The sequence below is a fragment of the Dama dama genome, chromosome 20, assembly GCF_033118175.1.
Source record: "Dama dama isolate Ldn47 chromosome 20, ASM3311817v1, whole genome shotgun sequence".
Lineage (NCBI taxonomy): Eukaryota > Metazoa > Chordata > Mammalia > Artiodactyla > Cervidae > Dama > Dama dama.
The window spans coordinates 81248902-81271353 of record NC_083700.1 but is presented as its reverse complement, the minus strand read 5'-3'; the positions used below and the strand labels follow the sequence as shown (position 1 = coordinate 81271353).

Sequence of the window (22452 nt, the reverse complement as noted above, 5' to 3'; positions counted from 1 at the left end):
AGCCATTCCCTTCTCCATGGATCTTCCTAAGCCAGGGATCGAACCCTGGTCTCCTGTGTTTCAGGTGGATTCTTTCCCATCTGAGCCACCAGAGAAGCCCACAATAGAATATTACTCAGCCATTAAAAAGAATTAAATAATGCTGTTTGCAGCAATGTGGATGGACCTACAGAGTGTCCTATTGAGTGAAGTAAGTCAGACAGAGAAGCAGAGATATCATATGACATCCATTATATGTGGAATCCAAAAAGAAATGATACAAGTCAACTTACAAAACAGAAACAGACTCACAGACTTTGAGAATGAGCTTATGGTTGTGGGGATGGGGCTAGGGGAAAAGTTGAGGGGAAGGGATAGTTAGGGAGCTTGGGGTGGATATGTACACACTGCTATATTTAAAATGGATGACCAACAAGGACCTACTGAATATAGCACATGGAACTCTGATCAGTGTTAAGTGGCAGCCTGGATGGGAAGGGAGTTTGGAAGAGAATGTATGACTGAGTCCATTCTCTCTTCACCTGAAACTGTCACAGCTTTGTTAATTGGCTACGTGCTTAGTGTGTGCTTCATCACTCAGTCATGTCTGACTCTTTTCGACCCCATGGACAGTAGCCCACCAGGCTCCTCTGTCCATGAAATTTTCCAGGCAAGAATACTGGGGTGGGTTGCCATTCCCTACTCCATAATCAGCTATACCCCAATATAAAATAAACGTTTAAAAAAAAACAAACTCTAGGGGGTTCTGGTCATACGGGGCAGCCTCCACAGTATTGTGAAAAAAAAAAGTTGTCTTCGGTTATAGTTCTCTTTCTGGTACAGGTTCCCTAGCTAAATTCCTTTAGGTAGTTAAGGGAGGGATGAACGTTTTTCCTGAGTCTGCTGGCTCTTGGCTGCCTTTAGCTCGAAACAATCCACATTCCAAGGTGGCAATAGTTGGCATATTCTTTGTTGCCAATGAAATAATTGTGTCAGATCATCTTAATGTTCATTTTTTGTGTGTGATCATTTTGTGTTGCCTAGAATTTATTGAGCTGCTGAAAGTAATCTCTTTCCTCTGGTACATAGGCCTTTGTTCTCTGATTTAAAACTCAGGACTATGATTTCATTGTAGGACTGAGGTAAAAATAAAAGAATTGTAGGTGAAATAAACATCTTATACATGTGTATAAAATTTCTTTAGATATCATGTTTTTAAGCTTACAAGTCAACCAACACATTACAAGTTTTCTTTAAATTAGCCTACCACATAAGAAACTGGTGTCTGTGAGAAATTTAATAGAACTCTTAATGTAATTTCTTATGGAAATGTTAATAGAATAGGCACAAAGGTGCCGAACCCACATGAAGGACATTTTGTTTTTAATAGAATCTTTAGTTAGTTATCCTCGAAATGTAATCTAGCACATCAGTTAATGCAGTTACTTTGTGGATATGCGTTTGTAAATCTAGTAATATAAGTTCTTTAGTGTTCATTAGTCTTAGTCTCTGATTTTTGAGGTTAGTCTGTTTTACTTAATGATTTGCACTATGTAATTAAGCATTATATGCATCTGAGATTAGATGTCTGCTGAAGGCTTGAAAAAGCTGATCTTGCAAGTTACGTCTGATTTTAGACAGATGGTTATATCAGTTGTGGTAAGTGTTCTGTGACTTGTCCACTCTTGTGACACAATTGAGTTTTTCTTAAAGAAAAAAGGTGGAGGTCTGTTTATTGTCTGCTACCACTGTGGATCTAAATTGAAATTATAGTTTTAGTACTTTGATTTTTGTCTATTAGGTATTATTCAGACTGCAAACTGCATTGAGCTTCTGGCTAAGGTCATATGGAGGATAAGCAGGACATTTAAAATCTGTCTTCACTTTTAAAAATCATCTGACCTATGCAAAAAAGGCAGTACTCTCCTTAAGTAAGAAAATCATAAAGGTATGATAACCATATAGCCACAAAAGACCAAAGTAAAACCAAAGTTTCTGTTACATTAAAGCTCATGCAACTCATTGGTTGAATTAAATCAGACAAACTTTTATATCCACCCAAGTAAAAAGCTTGATTGGGTCATGTTGGTGTGCCTTGCTGATAGTAAAGATATCTTGATAGGTTTTTACACTTCCTGTAGGTGAGTGGAAGGTACTATGCTGAAGCGATTAACATTCACCTTAAATCCTTCTTTGTCCTAACATAGCTAGCATAAAGCAAAGCCAGATGCATTTTACTTGTAAACCACAGGATGTTTGCATATAAACTATATAATTCAGATTTCATTGATAACTTATCATTTCCTCTTCCGTTTAAAATATTCCTTAACAGCAGAAGCCCTATTCATAGTTTGGTCACAGCCAGTCTTTACATTTTACATGTGTTATAAGTCACCTCTGATTGCTGCCGCTGCTGCTGCTGCTAAGTGGCTTCAGTCGTGTCCGACTCTGTGCGACCCCATAGACGGCAGCCCACCAGGCTCCGCCGTCCCTGGGATTCTCCAGGCAAGAACACTGGAGTGGGTTGCCATTTCCTTCTCCAATGCATGAAAGTGAAAAGGGAAAGTGAAGTCGCTCAGTCGTGTCCAACTCTTCGCGACCCCATGGACTGCAGCCTACCAGGCTCCTCCGTCCATGGGATTTTCCAGGCAAGAGTGCTGGAGTGGGGTGCCATTGCCTTCTCCCACCTCTGATTAACTTTACCTAAATAGACCTAAGTTAATACACTTTCCTTTTTATTCATTTCCCTTTTACTTACTCAAACTGTGCTGTTATGGGAGAATTCAGTAGTTTAGTGGCTTTAACTCACAGTAGCTTCAACTTTTTTTTTTTTTTTTAATCCAGAAAAAGCCCCAGACTCTCCAGAAAATGAGCTGAAATCCAGATGGGAAAACGTACTGGGCCCTGATTATGAAGTAATGGTATGTTAAAATCTTCTAATAAAAAACACTCATGTCTCATTCTATGTCATGCTCCTAATGCCACAATTGAAAGAAATGGGAGATTCAAAGAATAACCAGCCTGCTTTTATTTTTTCCTCCTGTGTTTTTTCCCCTATTGGATCAATTAATTAATTTTATTTTCTCATTTTAGACTGCAAGAACAGTTAAGGACTGCAGACAAGTTTCAGTTATAATTAACAGACACTCAGTTCATGTTGAGACCATTTAAGTTAACAATAGGCTGAAAAATGTTAGAGGAGAGAGGACTTGCCTTTAAATTTATAACCTGTATCAGCTGCTTAAAATTGCTGGCATTTTTATGATTGCTTTTATGATCTGTTTGTTTTATTGTACACTGAAAGGGCTGTGGATATTAGTCCTATGTTTCACAAAGAATGTTACAGTTTTATGAGAAAAATGAAAGAATGATTATCAAATGTATTTGGGAGAACAGGAAGTAATTTAGGTTAGGTATAAGTTTATAGTGCCAGTGGTCCATTAGACTTCCTTTCACCTGTTATTAGATTCATTGAGTAAGGGATTGATTACATTTCCCCCAAATGAATCCACATGAAAGCAGAAAGCTGTGCTTAGAAAAGCCTCTGCAGTGCCCATTAAACGTGTTAGTAATAAAGTATTCTATTAAATTTCTATTGTTATTCACATTTTCTTACATATGTTTGCCATTAGTATTTGTTGGCTGGTTGGAGATTTTTTTTTTCTATTCTAGCCACTATCTATTGTCAGACATTTTCCAGTGTCATTAACATGAGTCAAAACAGTTTATACTTTCTCTTCTTGCTAGTTTTGTACTTGCATGTTGGTCCTCATGAACTGTTGCTTCTTCGTAGATTTTGGAGCTGTTTTGTCATTAGCCTATCACCTAGCGAATGACCTTTCTACTATTTGGAGTGATTAATATCCAAAATAGTTGGGTGTACCAGTTTTTTTAAATGGTTGGTTTCAAATGAGCTCTTTTTGGTTAAAAATTTATCCTCTTTGGGGCATCCCCAGTGGCTCAGCGGTAAAGAATCTGCCTGCAGTGCAGGAGACGTAGGAGATGTGGTCTCGATCCCTAGGTCTCGATTCCAGGAAGATCCCCCGGAGGAGGAAATGTATTCAGTGAAATATATTGAAATGTATTCACTCCAGTATTCTTGCCTAGGAAATCCCATGGACAGGAGCCTGGTGGGCTGCAGTCCATTGGGTCACAAAGAGTTGGACACGACTGAACATGCACATTATCCTCTTTATAACTACCTTTCCAAATTTAATTTATCACATGATGAGGTCATAACCGAGGGGCTCGAAAGAGGAGACAGAATTTGGAGTTGGAAATTTAAAGTGACAGGGACAAGGCAATGAAAAGAGAAGCCAGGCAAGATGGATGAGTGAATGTGTACATACAAAAGTGCATACCTACTGCATGCACATGCTCTAGTGTTTCTTACTGTGTTTTCTTCCAGAATCTACTTATCTGAAGTGCAGTACTTGTAGGAGATTTAGCTGAACCACTGTTTAACTTATCCCCCCTCCAGGTGCACTGTATTTTATTAACAACTTGCAGATGCAAGTCATCAGTGAAATGTTTTGCTTGAAAGGAATTCACTTCTGTGGATGTCTACCACTGAAGCTCAGAACAATAGTTTTAGGCCATGATTAAAAGCTTTCAGGATTCCACCATCTTCCCACCAGTCCAGGTCTTTTGTTTGTGTCCTTGCTGGCTCTTTCTCCTAGAGAAATGATTTGAGCTTGCTGTGGAAATTCAGGTGCTTCAGTTTTTCCAAACTTCTCTGATTTTAATGACCTTGCAAACTTTGTTTCAAGGCCTAGGTTTAGAAATAAAAATGACCATAGTCTTGGTTTTGTGAAAAGAATAAAATTTTTATGGTTTTAATATAATGGAGGATTAAATTAAAATTTTAGGCATCATGGATTTTTAAAAATAGTACATATATTTGCCCATCACCTTCTAGTTCAACTTTTGAATCATTTATGAAAAAAGACTGTTGGGGAGAACAATGTCAAAAAAGCAAATATTATCTGAGATTTTGTATTGTGTATTATGGATTTTAGAAACAGAAAAAAGATTAGATGGAGTTATCAATATATAGGTTTTATACAGATATTTTTCAGAAAGCCTAGGAAGAAATAAAGTTATGCTTTTACAAATATTGACAGTATCTTTTCTTGTGAATTTAGGTTGCCACTTTGGATACACAGATTGCTGATGATGCTGAATTACAGAAATATTCGAAGGTGAGCACATTGTTTAAACCGTTGTCAGTTTTTTGTTTCTTGAAGAACTTTCTCTAAATTCTTGTCACAGTAGCTAGATGAATGCTGTGACCTAAAGTTTTCAGATTTTAATTTTAGAGGTTTTCTGGAAATGTAGTAGGTTCTGACTGGTATGAAATGTGATAGTTAGATGTGCCTGGGAAGAATGTAGGCCACTTCAGATGCCAAAATTCCAGGCTTGACTGCTTTGCCCACCTTAAAGGTAGTATTCAGAGCAGGCTTTGCAGAGTGTGTTAGTTTTTCAGATATTATAAGTCCTTTTAAATTGTTTCCTGGACTTCCCTGGTGGTCCAGTGATTAAGAATCTACCTGCCAATGTAGGGGATATGGGTTTGATTCCTGGTCTGGGAAGATTCCACATGCTGGCAGATCAACGAAGCCCGTTTACTACAACTACTGACCCTAACAAATATTCAGTTAGACTGAATATTTGATACTATGTACGCCAACTACAGAAGGCTTAGGGTGATGTTATCTCTGTCCAAAGGAGTCACTGTTTCTTCTATTAAGGAGATGCTGTGCGTGTGTGGGTATGGGTGTGGGTGTGGGTTTGGGTGTGGGTGTGTGTAGTGAGGCAGAGGTACGGTTCAGGTAGGGTTTGGACTCTCTTGGGTTGCCTTTGCTCCCAACACATGACCTTTCAAGTATTCCATTGAGTCTGAGGTATTTATCAGTCCCTGCTCCCTAGTGGAATCTGGGAACTCCAAGTCTCACTCAGTACTTTGGGATTGTAGAAATCTGCTTAGCTCTTCAGGGGTTTCCTGATTAGTCTTCAGCTTCCTTGCTGTTAGAATTTGAGATATCCTTGGAGGAAACCATGCCTTCGCTCAGGCTCAGTTCATCATGTAGTTCAGCTTTAGTTGTTCTTACATATTCCAAGCTGTAAGACCCCATCTCATCATTTTCTATTCTAAGGAAAAAATATATTGACCACACTTGTTGCATCTTAAAGAATGTCATTGTCTTTCTCCAGGCAGAACATGTTCTCTCTCATCTTCATCCCTACTTCCTTGCCACCAGTCTACTTATCTTCTTCCTGATCAGCTATGCATTATATCTGTTTGCACTGAGTTACTCTGGTATAATGGTGTGGAAAGGTTTTGAGTAGAACAGATGTTCAGAACCAGCTCACCAGTACATTCAGCTGTTCATTTGTTCATTCATCTAGTATTTATTGATATCAGCTCAGTGCCAAGTCCTCCACTGGGTCTGGGATTTCAGAAGAGAACAGGAATGAAAAAAAAAAAAAATCCCTTCCCTGTAGAACTTATATTTTAGTAGGGGGAGATAGAAAATAAGTAATAAATTATATAGTATAGATGATATGTGCCAAGCAGGAAAGATGAATAAAAAATTCAGGAGAGAAAGTGGGTTTGCAATTTTAGATAGGTTGATCAGGAAAAGCCTCATTAAGAAGGTAACATTGGAGGAAATACTTTGGGGATGAAATAAGCAGCCTAATTTTTCTTCTGTATAATACAAACAATAAAATCTACATTGTAGAAGGTTACATATAAGTATATTTAATATATGCCCCAGTTAGTATAGCTCAGTGCCAATACATAAGAACCATTCCATAAACGATAGTTTTGTTTCCCAGTTGTATGCTTCTAGTACTTTTAACCTCTGACCTATTTAGGTCTCCTTTAAAAAAAAAAAGCTGTTTTAAAACATTTAATTGAAATTAGAGTAGTAAAGAATCCACCTGCCAATGCAGGAGATGCAGGTTCGATCATCCCTGGGTTGGGAAGGTCCTCTAGAGGAGGAAATGACAACCCATTCCAGTATTCTTGCCTGGAAAGTTCCATGGGCAGAGGAGCCTGGTGGTGGACTATAGTCCAAGGGATTTCAAATAGTTGGACACGACTATGTATGCACACACTAGATTATAGCAAAAACTTTGTTTTTTAATTTTTTTGCACTAGAAGAATTTCACTATTAATCCTTAATAGTGCAATCCTTAATTGCACTATTCTTTTTTTCATATTTTGTTGTTACCTGTATATGTTTACATACTTGTAGTTGGTATACTCATTCTTTTGTATGATATATGTGGCAGAGAAGGGATGTGTGCTTTTTTTAGTGTAACATTATCACGTTTACTTTTTTAAACATTAATTTCTTTATTAAATGTCCACAGATTATTTTAATGAGCTATAATTTTAAAAAATCCTCTTAAAATTGGAAGTTTGGCCCTTGATGTAGTAGTTTCTACTTTCTTTCTCCAATATGTAAAGAAAACTGGCCTGTCTAAACCCATTTCACACACAAGGATCCTAAAGTTTGCATAGGTTGAATGAGTCACCTCAGATTATACAACTGGATAATATAGTAGCAGAGGCAGCTTGCAGCTTAGAGAGCATTTTTTTTCATTCCTGTAATATTTACAGAGCTCCTACTTCACACCAGACACTGCAGCCAACTGTGGGGAGCAGAATACCAAGGGTCCTCTCTCTCCTGGAGCCTGGGTTCTGGGCTAGGTTTGCTGTGCTGTGTTTAGTCGCTCAGTCACGTCCAACTCTTTGTGACCTCATGGGCTGTAGCCTGCCAGGTTCTTCTGTTCATGGGGATTCTCCAGGCAAGAATATTGGAGTGGGTTGCCATGCCCTCCTCTGGGGGATCTTCCCAACCCAGGGATGGAACCCAGGTCTCCTGCATGGCAGGCAGATTCTTTACCAGTTGAGCCACCAGAGAAGCCCAAGAATACTGGAGTGGGTGGCCTATCCCTTCTCCAGAGGATTTTCCCGACCCAGGAATCAAACCAGGGTCTCCTGCATTGCAGGTGGGTTCCTTACCAGCTGAGCTACTAGGGAAGCCCTGGGCTTGGTTTGGGTCATGATAATAAACAAGTGTAACCTGAGAAGATAGCTATAAATTGTAAAAGTGATGCAAGGTAGTGATTGTAAGAAGTCATGATGATTTAAGAAGCATAAACAGAATGATGAAAGCAAGTACAGTTGGGAAAGAGTTGGCCTGTGGGGGGAATGGAAGTTGTTTTGGAGTGTCCAAGTCCAACTAAATGAGCAGTAGGACGTTTTTAGGCGAGGAAGACCAGGTAGGTACTCCAGGGCCTTGAGATCCACACTGATAAGCCTGGGCTTTATTCTCAGTGCCAGGTAACACCAGTGGAACGTTCCAAGCAGGTTAGTATCATGCTCTGAGATCAAGGCTGTAGGTTTTTCCTCTGTCTTGTTAGCTTTCTGGTTAGGAAAATCATGTTTCATGACTATTGCTGGTGTTTCTAATTGTTTATCTGGCTTTAGTTGGTCACCCTGGTAACCACTTCATAGCCGGAAGGAATTGTTTTAAGGGATGCAAATTCAAGAAGCATCTCCCTTTGTGACAGGCCAGTGTTAACAGAGAAGACTTTCTTGTGAGGTGAATGGAGTTGTAGGGAGAGAGGGGAAAGCACTTTATAGTGGTTTGAGCATTAGCTGAACTGCTTCTAGGAATCTGTTAATCATGACACAAGAACAGTTTTCCCGCATCTGGGGAGACTTGCACTTTTAGGGATGGCTTTCTTGGCAAGTGTTTACTGTTAAGATAATCACAGAGCTATGAGGGAGAAGCATTATGCTCATGTCAGTGACCTTTCTGCCGGCCATCAATTGTAATACAAAGTGAGCATTAGTAATTAGTGATATCCCTGGTGTGGGCAACAAAAAGACCAGGCCCTGTTCTCTGGCTTTGACAAGACAGACTGACAAATTTCACTTTGTTTCCTTCCTAAATTACTTTCTCGGAGCCAGAGGGCATTAAGATGTGAGTTTGCTCCTCACTCTGCTTGAGCAAGTAGAATTGTGAAGACAGTGGAATGTACTGGGCCCCCACTCAACCACCAGGGGTAGTGCTTTGCTTTAAAGACATTTCTCCAGAATAACTCTTTTGGTTAGCGTCTATTTCCTCCTTTCCATTTTTAGTATGCGGAAACTGTCAGGTAGATGAAGTGACTTGCCCAGGATCATACACAGCTTTTGCTCTTCAGTCGCTCAGTCATGTCCACTGGGGTCCTTGGACCCCATGGACTGCAGTATGCCAAACTTCACTGTCCTTCACCTGGAGCTTGCTCAAACTCATGTCCGTTGAGTCGGTGATGCCATCCAACTATCTCATCCTCTGTCTTCCCCTTCTCTTCCCGAAGTGTTCAATCTTTTCCAGCATCAGGGTCTTTTCCAATGAATTGGCTCTTCATGTTAGGTGGCCAAAATATTGCAGCTTCAGCATCAGTCCTTCTAATGAATATTCAGGATTGATTTCCTTTAGGATTGACTGGTTTGATCTCCTTACAGTCCAAGGGACTCTCAAGAGTCTTTTCCAACCCCACAGTTTGAAAACATCAGTTCTTTGGGACTTGGCTTTCCTTATGGTCCAACTCTCACATCCACACATGACTATTGGAAAAACCATAGCTTTGACTAGATGGACCTTTGTCAGCAAAGTGATGTCTCTGCTTTTAATATGCTGTCTAGGTTTGTCATAGCTTTTCTTTCAAGGAGCAAGCATCTTTTAATTTCATGGCTGCAGTCACCATCTGCAGTGATTTTGGAGCCCAAGAAAATAAAGTCTCTCACTGTTTCCATTGTTTCCCCATGTATTTGCCATGAAGTGATGGGACCAGATGCCATGATCTTAGTTTTTTGAATGTTGAGTTTTAAGCCAGCTAGTAAGTGGCAAAATTCAGAAAACAAATCAGGAGTTATCTGGCTCCTGAGTCTGTGCCATTCTTTATGCTTTTCTGTTTGAGTAGATAATATATGGACAAAACATAAAATCTAAAAGTTTCAGAAGCAAGTACTGCAAAATATGTTTCCCACCCATCCCAGTTCCCTTGTTCTCCGCAGAGGCAACCAGCCACTGTTACCAATTCTTAAGTATGTATTTATATTCTTAAGTATATAATTTTCTGGCCTCTTTTTGAGTGAATAACATAAGATACAGAATCAAATAACCGTAGTGACATTGGTTATCTAGTAGGGCAGGTGGCCTATCAGAAACATCAGAGGAGCTTTTTCAAAATAGGCATGCCCGATTTTGTTCCTGCTGACTAACATTCTTATTTTGTAGGTTTGGGGTGAGGTCTCTAAGGGGAACTGTGATTCCTTCCTTGCCTCACTTCATTGAGAATTATTATTCAGGTTTTGCTAGGATGCTTTATGTGTGCAGTTGACCCTTGGACAACATGGGTGTGAACTGCATGGGTGCACTTATACGCAGAATTTTTTAACAGTACATACTATAGTACTATGGTCTTCCTGGGTGGTGCTAGTAGTGAAGAACCTGCTTGCCAATATAAGAGATATAAGAGACACGGGTCTGAGCTCTGGGTTGGGAAGATCTTTTGGAGCAGAACTTGGTAACCCACTCCAATATTCTTGCCTGAAGAGTCACATGCACAGAGGAGTCTGGCAGGCCACAGCCCATTGGGCCATAAAGAGTAGGACATGGCTGAGTAAACAGCAACACTGCAGTACTACACCGTCCTCAGATATGGAGGAACCTCAGATATGGAGGGCTGATTGTAAGTTATACCCAGATTTTCAATTGTGTAGAGAGCCAGTGCCTCTAACCCTGAATTGGTCAGCTGTATTCAAGGAGGGAGGGGTTACTTCCTCAAGACAGATGAAGGAGGCTTATGTGAGGATGAACTATACTCTCAAGAATGAGTTTGGAGAAATAAGAACAGTGGATATTCAAGGTGGATGAAATACCGTTAGTAAAGGTAGAGAGAAAGAGCCATGAGGGCAGAGTGTCAGGTTAGGTGTCAAATGCTCAAATATCTCTTGGGCCAGACAGGTAACAAATGCTATCTGAAATGGAAAATGGCAGCTGATGCTTGACCTCGGTGTAAGGTAGCTGAAGAGATATTCAATATATTTCTCTACAGCAGAGTATGTAATATTTATTTTTTGGACATTCAGAGTTAAAATTTTAATTTTTTTTAGTCCATGTCGTGTGACTTGTGGCATCTTAGTTCCTTGACCAGGGATTAAATATGGGTCCTTGGCAGTGAAAGCATGGAGTCTTAACCACTGGACTGCCAGGGAATTCCCCAGAATTCAAATTTTAGACAGACGAGAGAAACTAATATAAATCAAGCTCTTCTAGGTTGACTGTCTTGCACAACCTCTATGTGAGTATACCTCACTTTGGAGGCCATTATCCTGTGTTTCATCATTAGTTTAAAAGTTGTAGCTGCATTCTTGGAAAGTTTGTTTTTATTTGGGGTAAATTTACCAACTCTTTCTACCTAATCTTTAAACATAAATGGTTATGTAATATCTCCAGTGAAAGAAAAAGAGAGAGAGAGGTGTGCGTGTATATAAGAACTAGTCATAGGATCTTTTCTGTTCTATTTTAAGTTCAACTTTCTTGGAAGCCTCCTCCCCATACCATTGACATAGCTATTCCTTTTCAGAAGCTTTTATTTTTTTTTAACCCTGGAGCAACATTTATATTCCCACTTGAGTACTTTGATATATTGTTTGAGGGACAAGATAAAATGAATGAACTGCAGCTTGTTTCCTGACTGTTCTCTCCACTCATAGGTTGAAGGCCTCTTGCTTTCTTGATCTCATTTGATCTTCATCATTTTAGCGTCAACAGTAAATCACCCAATGGTCACACTTTCCTTGGATCTGATTCCTTGTATCCTTTACTTGTCATGTCAGGATCATGAACATCCTGCTGCTCAATTAACTTTGTCAAGTTAAGTAGGACCCCTTGCAAAGCACATTGAGTTAGCAGCAAAAAGTAGAGCGTGCTTTGTGTGTGAAGGCGTCAATCATCTGTTGACACCTGCTCCTGTCATTTTAGCACTTTCTGCTCTCAGAATTCCGAAAGGGTGGACTACTGAAAGAGACAGAGGAAATGGTTGATTTGTTTAGTTGCTAAATGCAGCTGGGACAAGTAATTAAATAGTCCTGCTCCCACAGAGACACCTGGAGCCACGTAACATGAAGTCTCAGAAACCCAGCTGTACTCAGATTTAGATTTAGAACTAATATTAGGTAGGCATCTTTTAGATTGACAGATTTTGTAAACATCATTTCTAGCTTATCTGTTCAGTATGATTGAAGGTGGAGCATATGTGTTTCATGCAAGCTTCTAGGGAGCGTGTGGTATTTACGGATATCTAGGGGAGTAGCCTAGAGGGGCACAGCTCTGCATCTGGTGGGCAGGGGATTCCTTGAGTAAGCTGCTGCTGCTCTGCGGTGCTCCAGCCTGTTCCTGACATCAACTGTTCATGGAGAAGGGAAATAGAGCAGGTTTAGTAAGGGGCTTGGAGGGGAGCCTAGGATCAGTTCCCTCCTTGATCCTTCTATTTTGTATGGGGGCATGCTATTATACAAGCAGCAAAGATCTCTCTGTGCAGCAATGTCCATTTTAATTTGGGCACATATTTCCATGTAGGAATTACCACCACTGTCTACCCTGTTGCTCAAACCAAAAATTTAGCAATTACCTTTTTCACTTACCTCCCACAAGCAGTCTACCAGCAGGTTCTTTGTAGAGGTGACTCATTCTTATCCTTTGAGTCTCACCTTACATGTCCCCATCTGTGTGAAACCTACTCTGACCAACTTTTCAAAATAGCCATCATGGTTGTGTCTGATGTCCTACATTGATTAGCTCCTTCGTAGCACTTTACCACAGTAATTTGAGGTTTATATTTCACTTGTTTCTTGGTGCATTGTTTATTGACTTATTTTGTTTTGCTTGAGTCTGCTGGCTGTCTTGCTTGTTTATATTATCTGTCTTCCACACTAGATGTTAGTACCATAGGATAGAGACTGTGGGATCTTACCAGAGCAGGGATTGAACAGGTGTCCCCTGCATTACAAGATGGATTGTTAATCACTGGACCACCAAGGAAGCTCCACTACATTTATTTTTTAATATTTATTTATTTGTTTAATTGTTAAGTAAAAATAAATTCATTTATTATTTATAAATTTATTTTTTAATTTTTAAAATTGTTAAATAAATTTACTTACTAATTTATTTTTAGTACTATTTTATTTGTTTAATTATTTGTATAATTTCATGTTTAATAATGGCTGTCATCAACAACCGGCTTACAGAATTCCTGAAAATGGAAGAATCTGCTCTTGCAAGCAGACTTCAGCAAACCTTTGGGGACCCACTGGCCACTCTCTGCTCTAGCGTTTGGCTCATAAGGAAGGAAGGAAGAGAGTTGGCAGAGATGGATGGGTAAACTGCTATTACAGAACATTTCTCAGAGCTTTTATTCACCTTTCAGTGCTAAAGGAAAGGACCCTATTATCTCCTAGCTTGATAGTAAAAGATTGGGTACAATGACGAAACAGAATGAGATAGCAGCAGTGAGAAATGAAGAAATCAGAGAGAAGTAACAAAAATAAAAACAATCTTACTTTCACACTGCTAGAACAGCTCATTGCCCGAGATGACTAGATCCTGAGGTGCTTGGTCAAGAGCATTTAATTTTCAGAAAATTAGCCCAAGGCCAGGAGTTCCTCATGCCTGATTTAAGCCATTGCCGCCATAGTCAGCTGGCTTCATTGCCACTTCACATTTGTCTGTGTGCCTGTAGTGGCATGGAAATGAGCCCCAGGTGGTGTCTGAAGAAGGCATGTGGAACTCTGGGGACTCAGAGCAGATGACTAAGGGGAGGTGACAAGCTTCAGGATAAATAATCACAGAGAAAAGGAAATATGAGGGAAAGAGCCATGTCATGGGTGCATTGCCACGTTGTGTAGGGTTTCCTCCTCAGCAAATACACCATTAGAGATGGGCCTGGTATTTTAGATAAATGGACTGTTGATATAGGAAGTATAAATCGTAATTAGTACCATTTACCATATTTGCTGGGGGGTGGTTGGGGGCAGGAGGAGAAGGGGACAGAGAAGGGGACAAGAGAGGATGAGATGGCTGGATGGCATCACCGACTTGATGGACATGAGTTTGAATGAACTTCGGGAGTTGGTGATGGACAGGGAGGCCTGGCGTGCTGTGATTCATGCGGTCGCAAAGAGTTGGACATGACTGAGCGACTGAACTGAACCATATTTGAGTTTATATAGCCACAGTGAGAAATCATTGGCTCCAGTTTTGAAAGTGAAGGGCATGGAGTTTGGTCAATGCCCTTGATCTTTATAGCCAATAACATTAAGACACTAATTTTCTTACCTTCTGAGAGTAGAATAACAATTGCCTTCTTTATTTCACACCCATGCCTCCCCCACATCAGAAAGTATTCTATCTTAAACTGGTGAGATGGAAAAAGACACTTGAAAGAGGTACCATCTCTCATGAATTAGTTCAAATAACATGTTATGAGTCCATCTTCAGATGCCTGGTACTATTCTAGGGTCTAAGGTTACAGAGAGAAAAGATATCCTCAAGCAGGGGGGCAGTTAAGAAAATAGGAATTTTAAACACAGTGTGTTGTGAACTGTGATGGAGATGTATACAGGGTGGTCTTATATCTACCCTTATATCACCTCCAGATGGAGGTGAATTAACTCAGATAACAGGAAGGGCTTCATGGAAGCTGACACTGCTTTTGGTATTGAAGTGTGAATGGAACTTAAGTTATATATTAAAAGGAGGGATAAGAAGCCCTGCAGAAAAGTGAAACAAAGAATACATTCTGGGACCAATTGGAAGTTTGGAGTGCCAGAGCCTAGAATTGGAGACTTCGTATGTCTGTCTCTATTCCTAGGGAACCTGAAAGGGAAAGAGTGAGAACAAGATGACAAATACTTCATATTTTATTTGAGGCTAGTTTTCCAGTTATTGTCTCTTTGGGGATTTTCGTGATCTGATTCAAGGGGCGGGGCTCTCATGTCAAAGTGACATTTGATGGAAGATTACCAGCCAGATGTGTCCATGTCATGTTTATATTACTGCTCTATGTTTTGGTGCAGCTGCTGCCCATTCACACTCTGAGGCTTGGCATGGAAGTGGATTCCTTTGATGGGCATCATTATATCTGTTCGATTGCTCCAGGTGGTCCTCTTGATACACTGAACCTCCTACAGCCAGAGGATGAACTTCTTGAGGTAAAATTTTTGAGGGGAAAAAAAATACAGGGCAAGAATTTTTAAGTTGTGGGAAAGTGTATTCTCACCAGAAATCCACTGAGTTACATTACTAATACCAATATAATGTAAGCTACTAGAAGCTGAAAAATACTTGCTGACTATCCATGGGATTGCAGAGTCAGACATGACTGGGTGACTGAAAAGCAACTGTATTGTATACTTGAAAGTGACTGAAATAGTAGATCTTAAGTATTCTTACCACACACACACTATGGAAACTATGTGAGGTGATAGATGTATTAATTGGCCTCATTGTGGTAATGATTTCACAATATATTTATCAAGTCATTTATTGTATATGTTAAACTTGTACATGTTATATGTCAATTATATCTAGATAAAGCTGGAAAAAATAAAGATGAAGAAAAATACTAACAACTTATGTAGTGATAAGAGAAGCAGATGATATACTTTCAGTTCATTATCTCTATCCTTTGGGACTCCTGAGATGTTCTTTTTTTGAATGCTTATTTACATGATTAAGAAAGAACCTAGTGTCCCACTTTAGTTTGTCAGCATAATTTTTTTTTCAAATTTCTTTCTTTAAGACTGTAATCCCTGACCCTTGTTTGAAACATGTACTTGTATTTATTTGCAGGTTTTGATGATTATTTCTAGTAAGAATTAGAGCTGGATAACCTCAAGCTAATATGTTACTGACTGGCTTTCAAACGGTCTCTTTGGGACTCCCTCCCCCCAAGATGGCAGCCTCTGGTGGGCTTACTCGGGCTTCTGAGCCTCTCTTCAGTTGGAGCAATTCTAGAGCACTTATGCTTTGACATAAGTCCTTGAGAGATTTTATTAGACTGGAAAGTTCTATCACCAACACAGCAGACAAATCCAAGCAACAGCCCTTAATTTTATAGATAAGAAAACAAGGCATTGATTTCCCCCAACTTTACCCACTGATAGAATTATGACTTTAGTTCATCTTTTGTAACTCCCATTTCATTGGTTTTTCAATACATCACGCTACTTTCAGAGCGTCTAAAAAAAAATGTGGGCAATAGTCAAACTTAGAGAAGGCTGTGTAGAAAAGTATTCTTCCAAGTGTTAGATCCACAAGAAATCCTAGGTTGGGTGTAATAGAATCAACCTCATTGTCTTGGCCAAGATTAGAATCTCATGGGCCTGGAAGTAGAGATTTCTTTCTAAAATTATATTTGTTTAAAGTGAAGTGGCAAGGATAGCAAATAGGTTTCTTGTTGGATTTTTTTTTTAAGTAGTGTTCAGTCACCTGGAGGAGTATGTTGAGAATTTCGAGTTGAATTTTAAGGTCAAAGAAAAAAGTACTATGGCTATTGGCAAATTCGTTCATAAGCATAGGAGGCCAGGTGTTGGGATCCTGTTTTAAGGTGTAATAAATGGCTTATTTTTTTTATAAGTTTTCAAGAAATGATATTGGGATGCTTAATGTGAATTAATGCCCTAGACTTTTATCATTTATGGGAAGTTGGTGCTGAATCATGTCTTTCTCTTCTTATTTGCACAGTATATGGCCTAATTTTATGGTATCACACATGATAATCTGCAGATTGGAGGCCATTTGGAAAATATTTCCATAATATGTAGTTATGAGTTATTGAGAAATGGGATATATTTATTTGGGAGATACGGAAATATAAGTAAAAACCGGTTTAGTTGACTTTTTTTGTGGTAAATATACATAACATAAAGTATCATTTAAGGCATTTTTAGCTTACAACTCAGTTGCAGTAAGTATAATTCATTACTAGTACATGGTAGGTAATAAACGTTGGCTAGATCTGACTAAAGAAAGTGTGGGTGATCCCAGCCATCAACTGAGTCCCCTGTGCCTTAGCTGAGATTGGAATTCCGAGGGCCTTCTGCCTTGTAATAGACTGTGTTGTAACAAGGTAGCATGAAGACTGGTTGAATTCTTAAGTATAGATTTCTGGTGAAGGAACTTGGAATAGGGGAAGAGGCACAGATTTGAAAGTCAAAAGAGCTGCTTTTGGTTCTGAATTTGCCACAGCTGAACCATATGTCCTACCATGTACCCCCCCCCCCCCGCCTCCCCCCCCTTTTTTTTTTGGGTGCTTCTATATTTTATTATTAAAAAGTAAAACTCAATAGCACAGGGAACTCTACTCAATACTCTGTAATTAACTATAGAGGGAAAGAATTTTAAAAAGAGTGAGTATATGTATAACTGAATCACTTTGTTACTCACCTGACACTAATGCAACATTGTAAATCAACTATACTCCTACAAAAACTTTTTTAAAAAGTCTCATACATGCTATGGAGACATTAAAAAGTATTTTTTACAACCCTGTGACAACATAGAAAAACATGGATGCTGTAACATCAACAATATAAAAGTACAATATCGACTTCATCTCTTCACCATACATATTTCACTCACTTCCTTTCCTTCCTTTCCTCCACACTGGACAGTACTTTTCAAAGTCACCAGTGACCATAACCTTGTCAGACCCAGCACCTACTTCTCTCTCCTTGGTTTTCACTATAGTTGGTAACCGGCTCTGCTTCTGGGCCAGGACTAGTCTGTTTCTATGTCACTGACTCTCTTTCTTGTCACCCTTCTGGCTGCTGCTAAATGTTGGAGCATTCTATTGCTCAACTTGGGTTCTCTTCTCTTCTTCCTTCTCCTTTAATCATCTCTCTTCCTAAATCATCTTATTCAGTTCCATGGCTTTAAATAACTTCACACTTTCAGTTAAGTGTATTTAAGTCACACCTCCAGCCCTGACCTCTACACTGAGCATTAGGCAGAAATATATTCAGTTTGTCTACTGAATATCTCTCATTTGTCTACTGAATATCTTACATTTACGATGTAAGCACCCCAGAATAAACATTTCCAAACAAAATTATTATTAATAGTAATATTATTCAGTTCAGCTCAGTCGTGTCTGACTCTTTGCTACACCGTGGACTGCAGCACCCCAGGCTTCCCTGTCCATCACCAACTCCCCTGTCCACTACCAATTCCCCGAGCTTGCTCAAAGGTATGTCCACCCAATAGGCGATGCCATCCAACCATCTCATCCTCTGTCATCCCCTTCTCCTCCTGCCTTCAGTCTTTCCCAGCATCAGGGTCTTTTCTGAGTCAGTTCTTTGCATCAGGTAGCCAGAGTATCTGAGCTTCAGCTCCAGTGAATATTCAGGGTTGATTTCCTTTAGGATTGACTGTATTCAGCTCCTTGCAGTCCAAGGGACTCTCAAGAGTCTTCTCCAACACCACAGTTCAAATAGAACAGAGCATGGGCCATAGCAGCCTCTCCAGAAATATTGAATGAAGTGAAAAAACCTCTCTCTCACACACACATCCCTGTTTAACAACAGGACATAAAACTCGTAGGAAAATAACAAAAAGCTAATTGGTTGTTCATGAAACCACGAGTTACTGTGTGATGTGTGCTTGCTAAGTCGCTTCAGTTTTGTCCAACCCTGCGACCCTACAGACTAGCAGCCCTCGAGGCTTCTCTGTCCATGGCATTCTTCAGGCGAGAATACTGGAGTAAGTTGCCATGCCCTTCTCCAGGCGAACTTCTCAAGCCAGGGATTGAACCCGCGTCTCTTACGTCTCCTGCGTTGGCAGGAGGGTTAAGAATATCAGACTTTGAAGCTGAGTGACTTCTGTCAGATTGCCACTTACTGGCTGCTCGTCCTTGCTTTCTTCGTAGGCCAAAGAGACTTAAAAATATGTACCTCATTTCGAATCGTGTAACGTTCACAATGCATTTTACTGTGAAACCATGAAGGTAAAGAACTTTGCTTGGTGTAGGGTGCATAGTGAGGGTTAGTGATGGTCAGCTGCTAATGACGACGGACGTGTTTTCTTTTATGATAAAAATGCACATTTTTCTTAAAACCTTCACTCAAGACAGCTGATAAACTTCCACACCCACCTATTCACTCAGACACTCCCCCCCCCTTTTTTTTTTGAGAATCATTTTCTTCATCAATAAATGCCTACTTCACTCTCTGTGAGGATTTAGTGAAATGTCGTCCATGTAAAGATAATGCTTTATACATTATTTCACTGTGAGATACTGGCAACATCACCACCATGTAAAGTTATAAGCAACCTTTATGGGATAGGATTGAATGAAGTAGTGGGACAATACTAGTACAGTGTTATATACTCTGCAGATGAACACGTGTGTGTGTGTTTTCTAGCCCCAGATTCTGAATAACTGAGACTTGACGGTACTTAAGAGGGTTGCAAGAGTCTAGAAAAATATTGTAAACTCTAAAATAAAAATTGGCTTCTTCTGAGAAGCCAAATATAGAAATTAAAAAGTCCCTTACAGTTAGCCAAATAAACTCCTAAACTGTGTGTGTGTGTATGTTTAATGTGCTGCTTAGAGCTTAAAATCAGGAACACAAATATGCTCAGCGTTAGAACATTGTGCCAAGTCTCAGCCCAGAGCAGCTATTTACAGTGGCCATAAATCCCCTTAGATAGGAGTTGCTAATGGGAAATGTGACCAATCCCTTTAGTGATAGAGAGTGGTGAAGAGGACTACCAGGCATTGCTATAATAATTGGAGACAATTCAAATGAATAAATAATGAGCTAAATAAATATTTAAGTGTACTCCAAGATAAAAACCTGAAAAGTGATTTTCTAATTTGTTGAAGTAGTATGAAGCACAAACTAAAATACTTGTGCATGGGTAGAATTCCTGCTTTGGTTGTATCCACTTGCTTTATTTTCAGTATGAATTGCTCCCTATTTGGTTCATTTTAGAACTTTCTATGCTTGTGGTACTGGTTGGCACCATGGATACGGTGTGAACAGTGACATGTATCTCCCTCCCCATTTTTGTGTGACGATTGACTTGCAATTCTTCCAGGAAAAACCTTTCATCTGATAACTTGCTCTCCTCTGGACCCCTTCCTTAGTCATGAAGTCCTGGGAGACTTCTTAGGACTAGTTCCCTGAAGCACATGTGGGCCTCTTTACTATGTGGTGATTTCTTTGTAAATAATTAAGAGGCAGGGAGATTATGTCTGGTCTGATGCTAATTGCTGGGTATGTTATAGGAGAGAGTAGTTCCAAGGGATGAATGACTGAGCTCAAACCACTGTTGATGGGATGCTTCTAACAAACCACTGTGCTCGTATTCTCTGAGCAATGGTAGATTTTGTGGAAAGGTTCTCCCAGGAAAGTCAGCCCTGTCAGTTATCTGGACATTAGCACTGTGCCTGTCAGAAATTAAGACCAGACCAGAAATACCTTTAAAACTAATAATGCTGCTGAACCCTCCCAGGAAGGTAGGAGTCATATGTAAAAAGATTATTTGTTGCCTGGATTGTGTTCATGCCTTAGCTTTTTGGGAGTGGCAGACGGATGAGAGAGCTCCTGGAAGTAAAGTCATATGTATGAAAAATTAGAATAAACTTATTTTTATTAGTTTATTTATTCTAATAAACTAATTAGAATAAACTAATGTTTCTAAATCTTTAGTGCAAAGAATTGTTACTATGCCCTAAATATATGAAATTTAAATAATCTTTTGGTGATAAGCATTATTAATGATGAACAGTTGATTATCATTTTGTTCTTTTAAACATGTGGCACCCTGTGTATAATAATTTGAAAATCTAACACACTTCTTATACTTGATGGCTCTGTAAGAGCAGAGTGTGTAAGAATAAATCTGAGGCAAAGTTATGTGTATTTCCTTTCTATAGAGGTGATTTTCCAGGATGATATTAAGAGTTTATGGAATGTGAAAGAAAATTGTGAGCTGATGCTAAATCTTGGCAGCTGAGTATCCTAGATTTTGTTACCTACACATTGTAAGTTGAACAGTTTGTAACAGCCTTAAAAATCAGTGTTAATATCTCTATCGATATGCTTACAAAATGAAAAAGCAAAAGGAAGCAGTCTTAAAAAGGCTGTAATTGGTGTTTAGTGTGTTTAAGGAGAGATGGGGAGTAAATGAGAGAATACTTTGGGATCTAGGAAGGAGAAAGCAGGGAGGTGTGAAAAATTAGGCAAATCATATTCCCAGTAATAGTTGAACTCTGAGCACATTTTATAATTTATTCACCAAACTCAGTTAAACCTTAACCTTCATTTTTATCAATTTTAGGGATTTCTGTTTTGGTTTTTTTATTGTTACTACTAAAATGATTACATTTAGGCCCTTTTGTTTATAGGGAAAAGAAACTGATATCCTATTTTCATTTTGATAGACTGATGTAAGCAAGAGTCTTTTTTTTTTTTTTTCATTTGGGACCTCCTCAATTCTGACTTATCCCTTGCCTTTCTAGGTCAATGGCGTGCAGCTCTATGGGAAATCTCGACGAGAAGCAGTCTCCTTTCTTAAAGAAGTGCCACCCCCCTTTACCTTGGTTTGTTGTCGACGGTTGTTTGATGATGAAGCCTCTGTAGATGAACCAAGGACCACTGAAGTCTCCCCTCCTGAAGTGAAGGTACCGAATGGATATACGTACTGTGGTTCTCATAAGCAGATCCTGTCATCAAAGATGCCCCGAGAATGTATTGAGATATGAAGGAGAAGGGAGAAACCTCCTACCTCTCTTACTTGACAACATTATCTCTCAAAGACAACAATGTATAGCTTTTCAGATAGTTATTTTCCTTTAATGTCATTTTTTTTACTTGAAAGGTTGGTGACATTAATGTGCATGCTCTTTGAGTTTAGAAAACCCCTTTTTGGTAATTGCCTGAACTCGTTACTTTTAGCTCCCAGTTCTACTCAGTTTATCTTAATAAGTTTAAGATGTTGGTAAGTGTTGAATATCTAATGGACTTCCCTTTTTCAGAGCTTTAAAAACATGAAGATCTATGACCAATTTTGAAGTGAGTTTAAAAATTGCTGTAAAAGCCTTTTTAAGGTCAGAGAATAAAATAACACTTTCTGTGCCTCTGGAAGTCTTTTTTTAAAGAGCACTGTAATTATGAAAACAGTTTTAAGCACAGGCTTTGCCATCTTATGTTTTTGTAGCTTTATCTTTTTATGTTACCTTTCCCCTTTTCGGACTCTTTTAGGTTATGATTCATTAACACCAGTTTAGATGCACAGGGCTGGCCCTTTTACCCACCTACCATCTGCTTTTCAAGATACGTAGACTCTAATGCTCCTCTACCTCTTAATGATTTTGAATCCTTAAGCAAATAGC

General features: G+C 39.2%; 1 protein-coding gene across 5 annotated transcripts in view; it reads left to right on the top strand.

The window, feature by feature from the left end:
* Window positions 1–22452, top strand: part of PATJ (PATJ crumbs cell polarity complex component) — a 365401-nt gene that overhangs the window by 50067 nt on the left and 292882 nt on the right. For all 5 annotated transcript variants that reach the window (XM_061121728.1, XM_061121726.1, XM_061121727.1 and 2 more), the window contains exons 13-16: window positions 2824–2900; window positions 5124–5180; window positions 15128–15262; window positions 21580–21741. In XM_061121728.1, the coding sequence (XP_060977711.1) occupies window positions 2824–2900; window positions 5124–5180; window positions 15128–15262; window positions 21580–21741 (431 nt within the window). The remainder of the gene's footprint in view (window positions 1–2823; window positions 2901–5123; window positions 5181–15127; window positions 15263–21579; window positions 21742–22452) is intronic.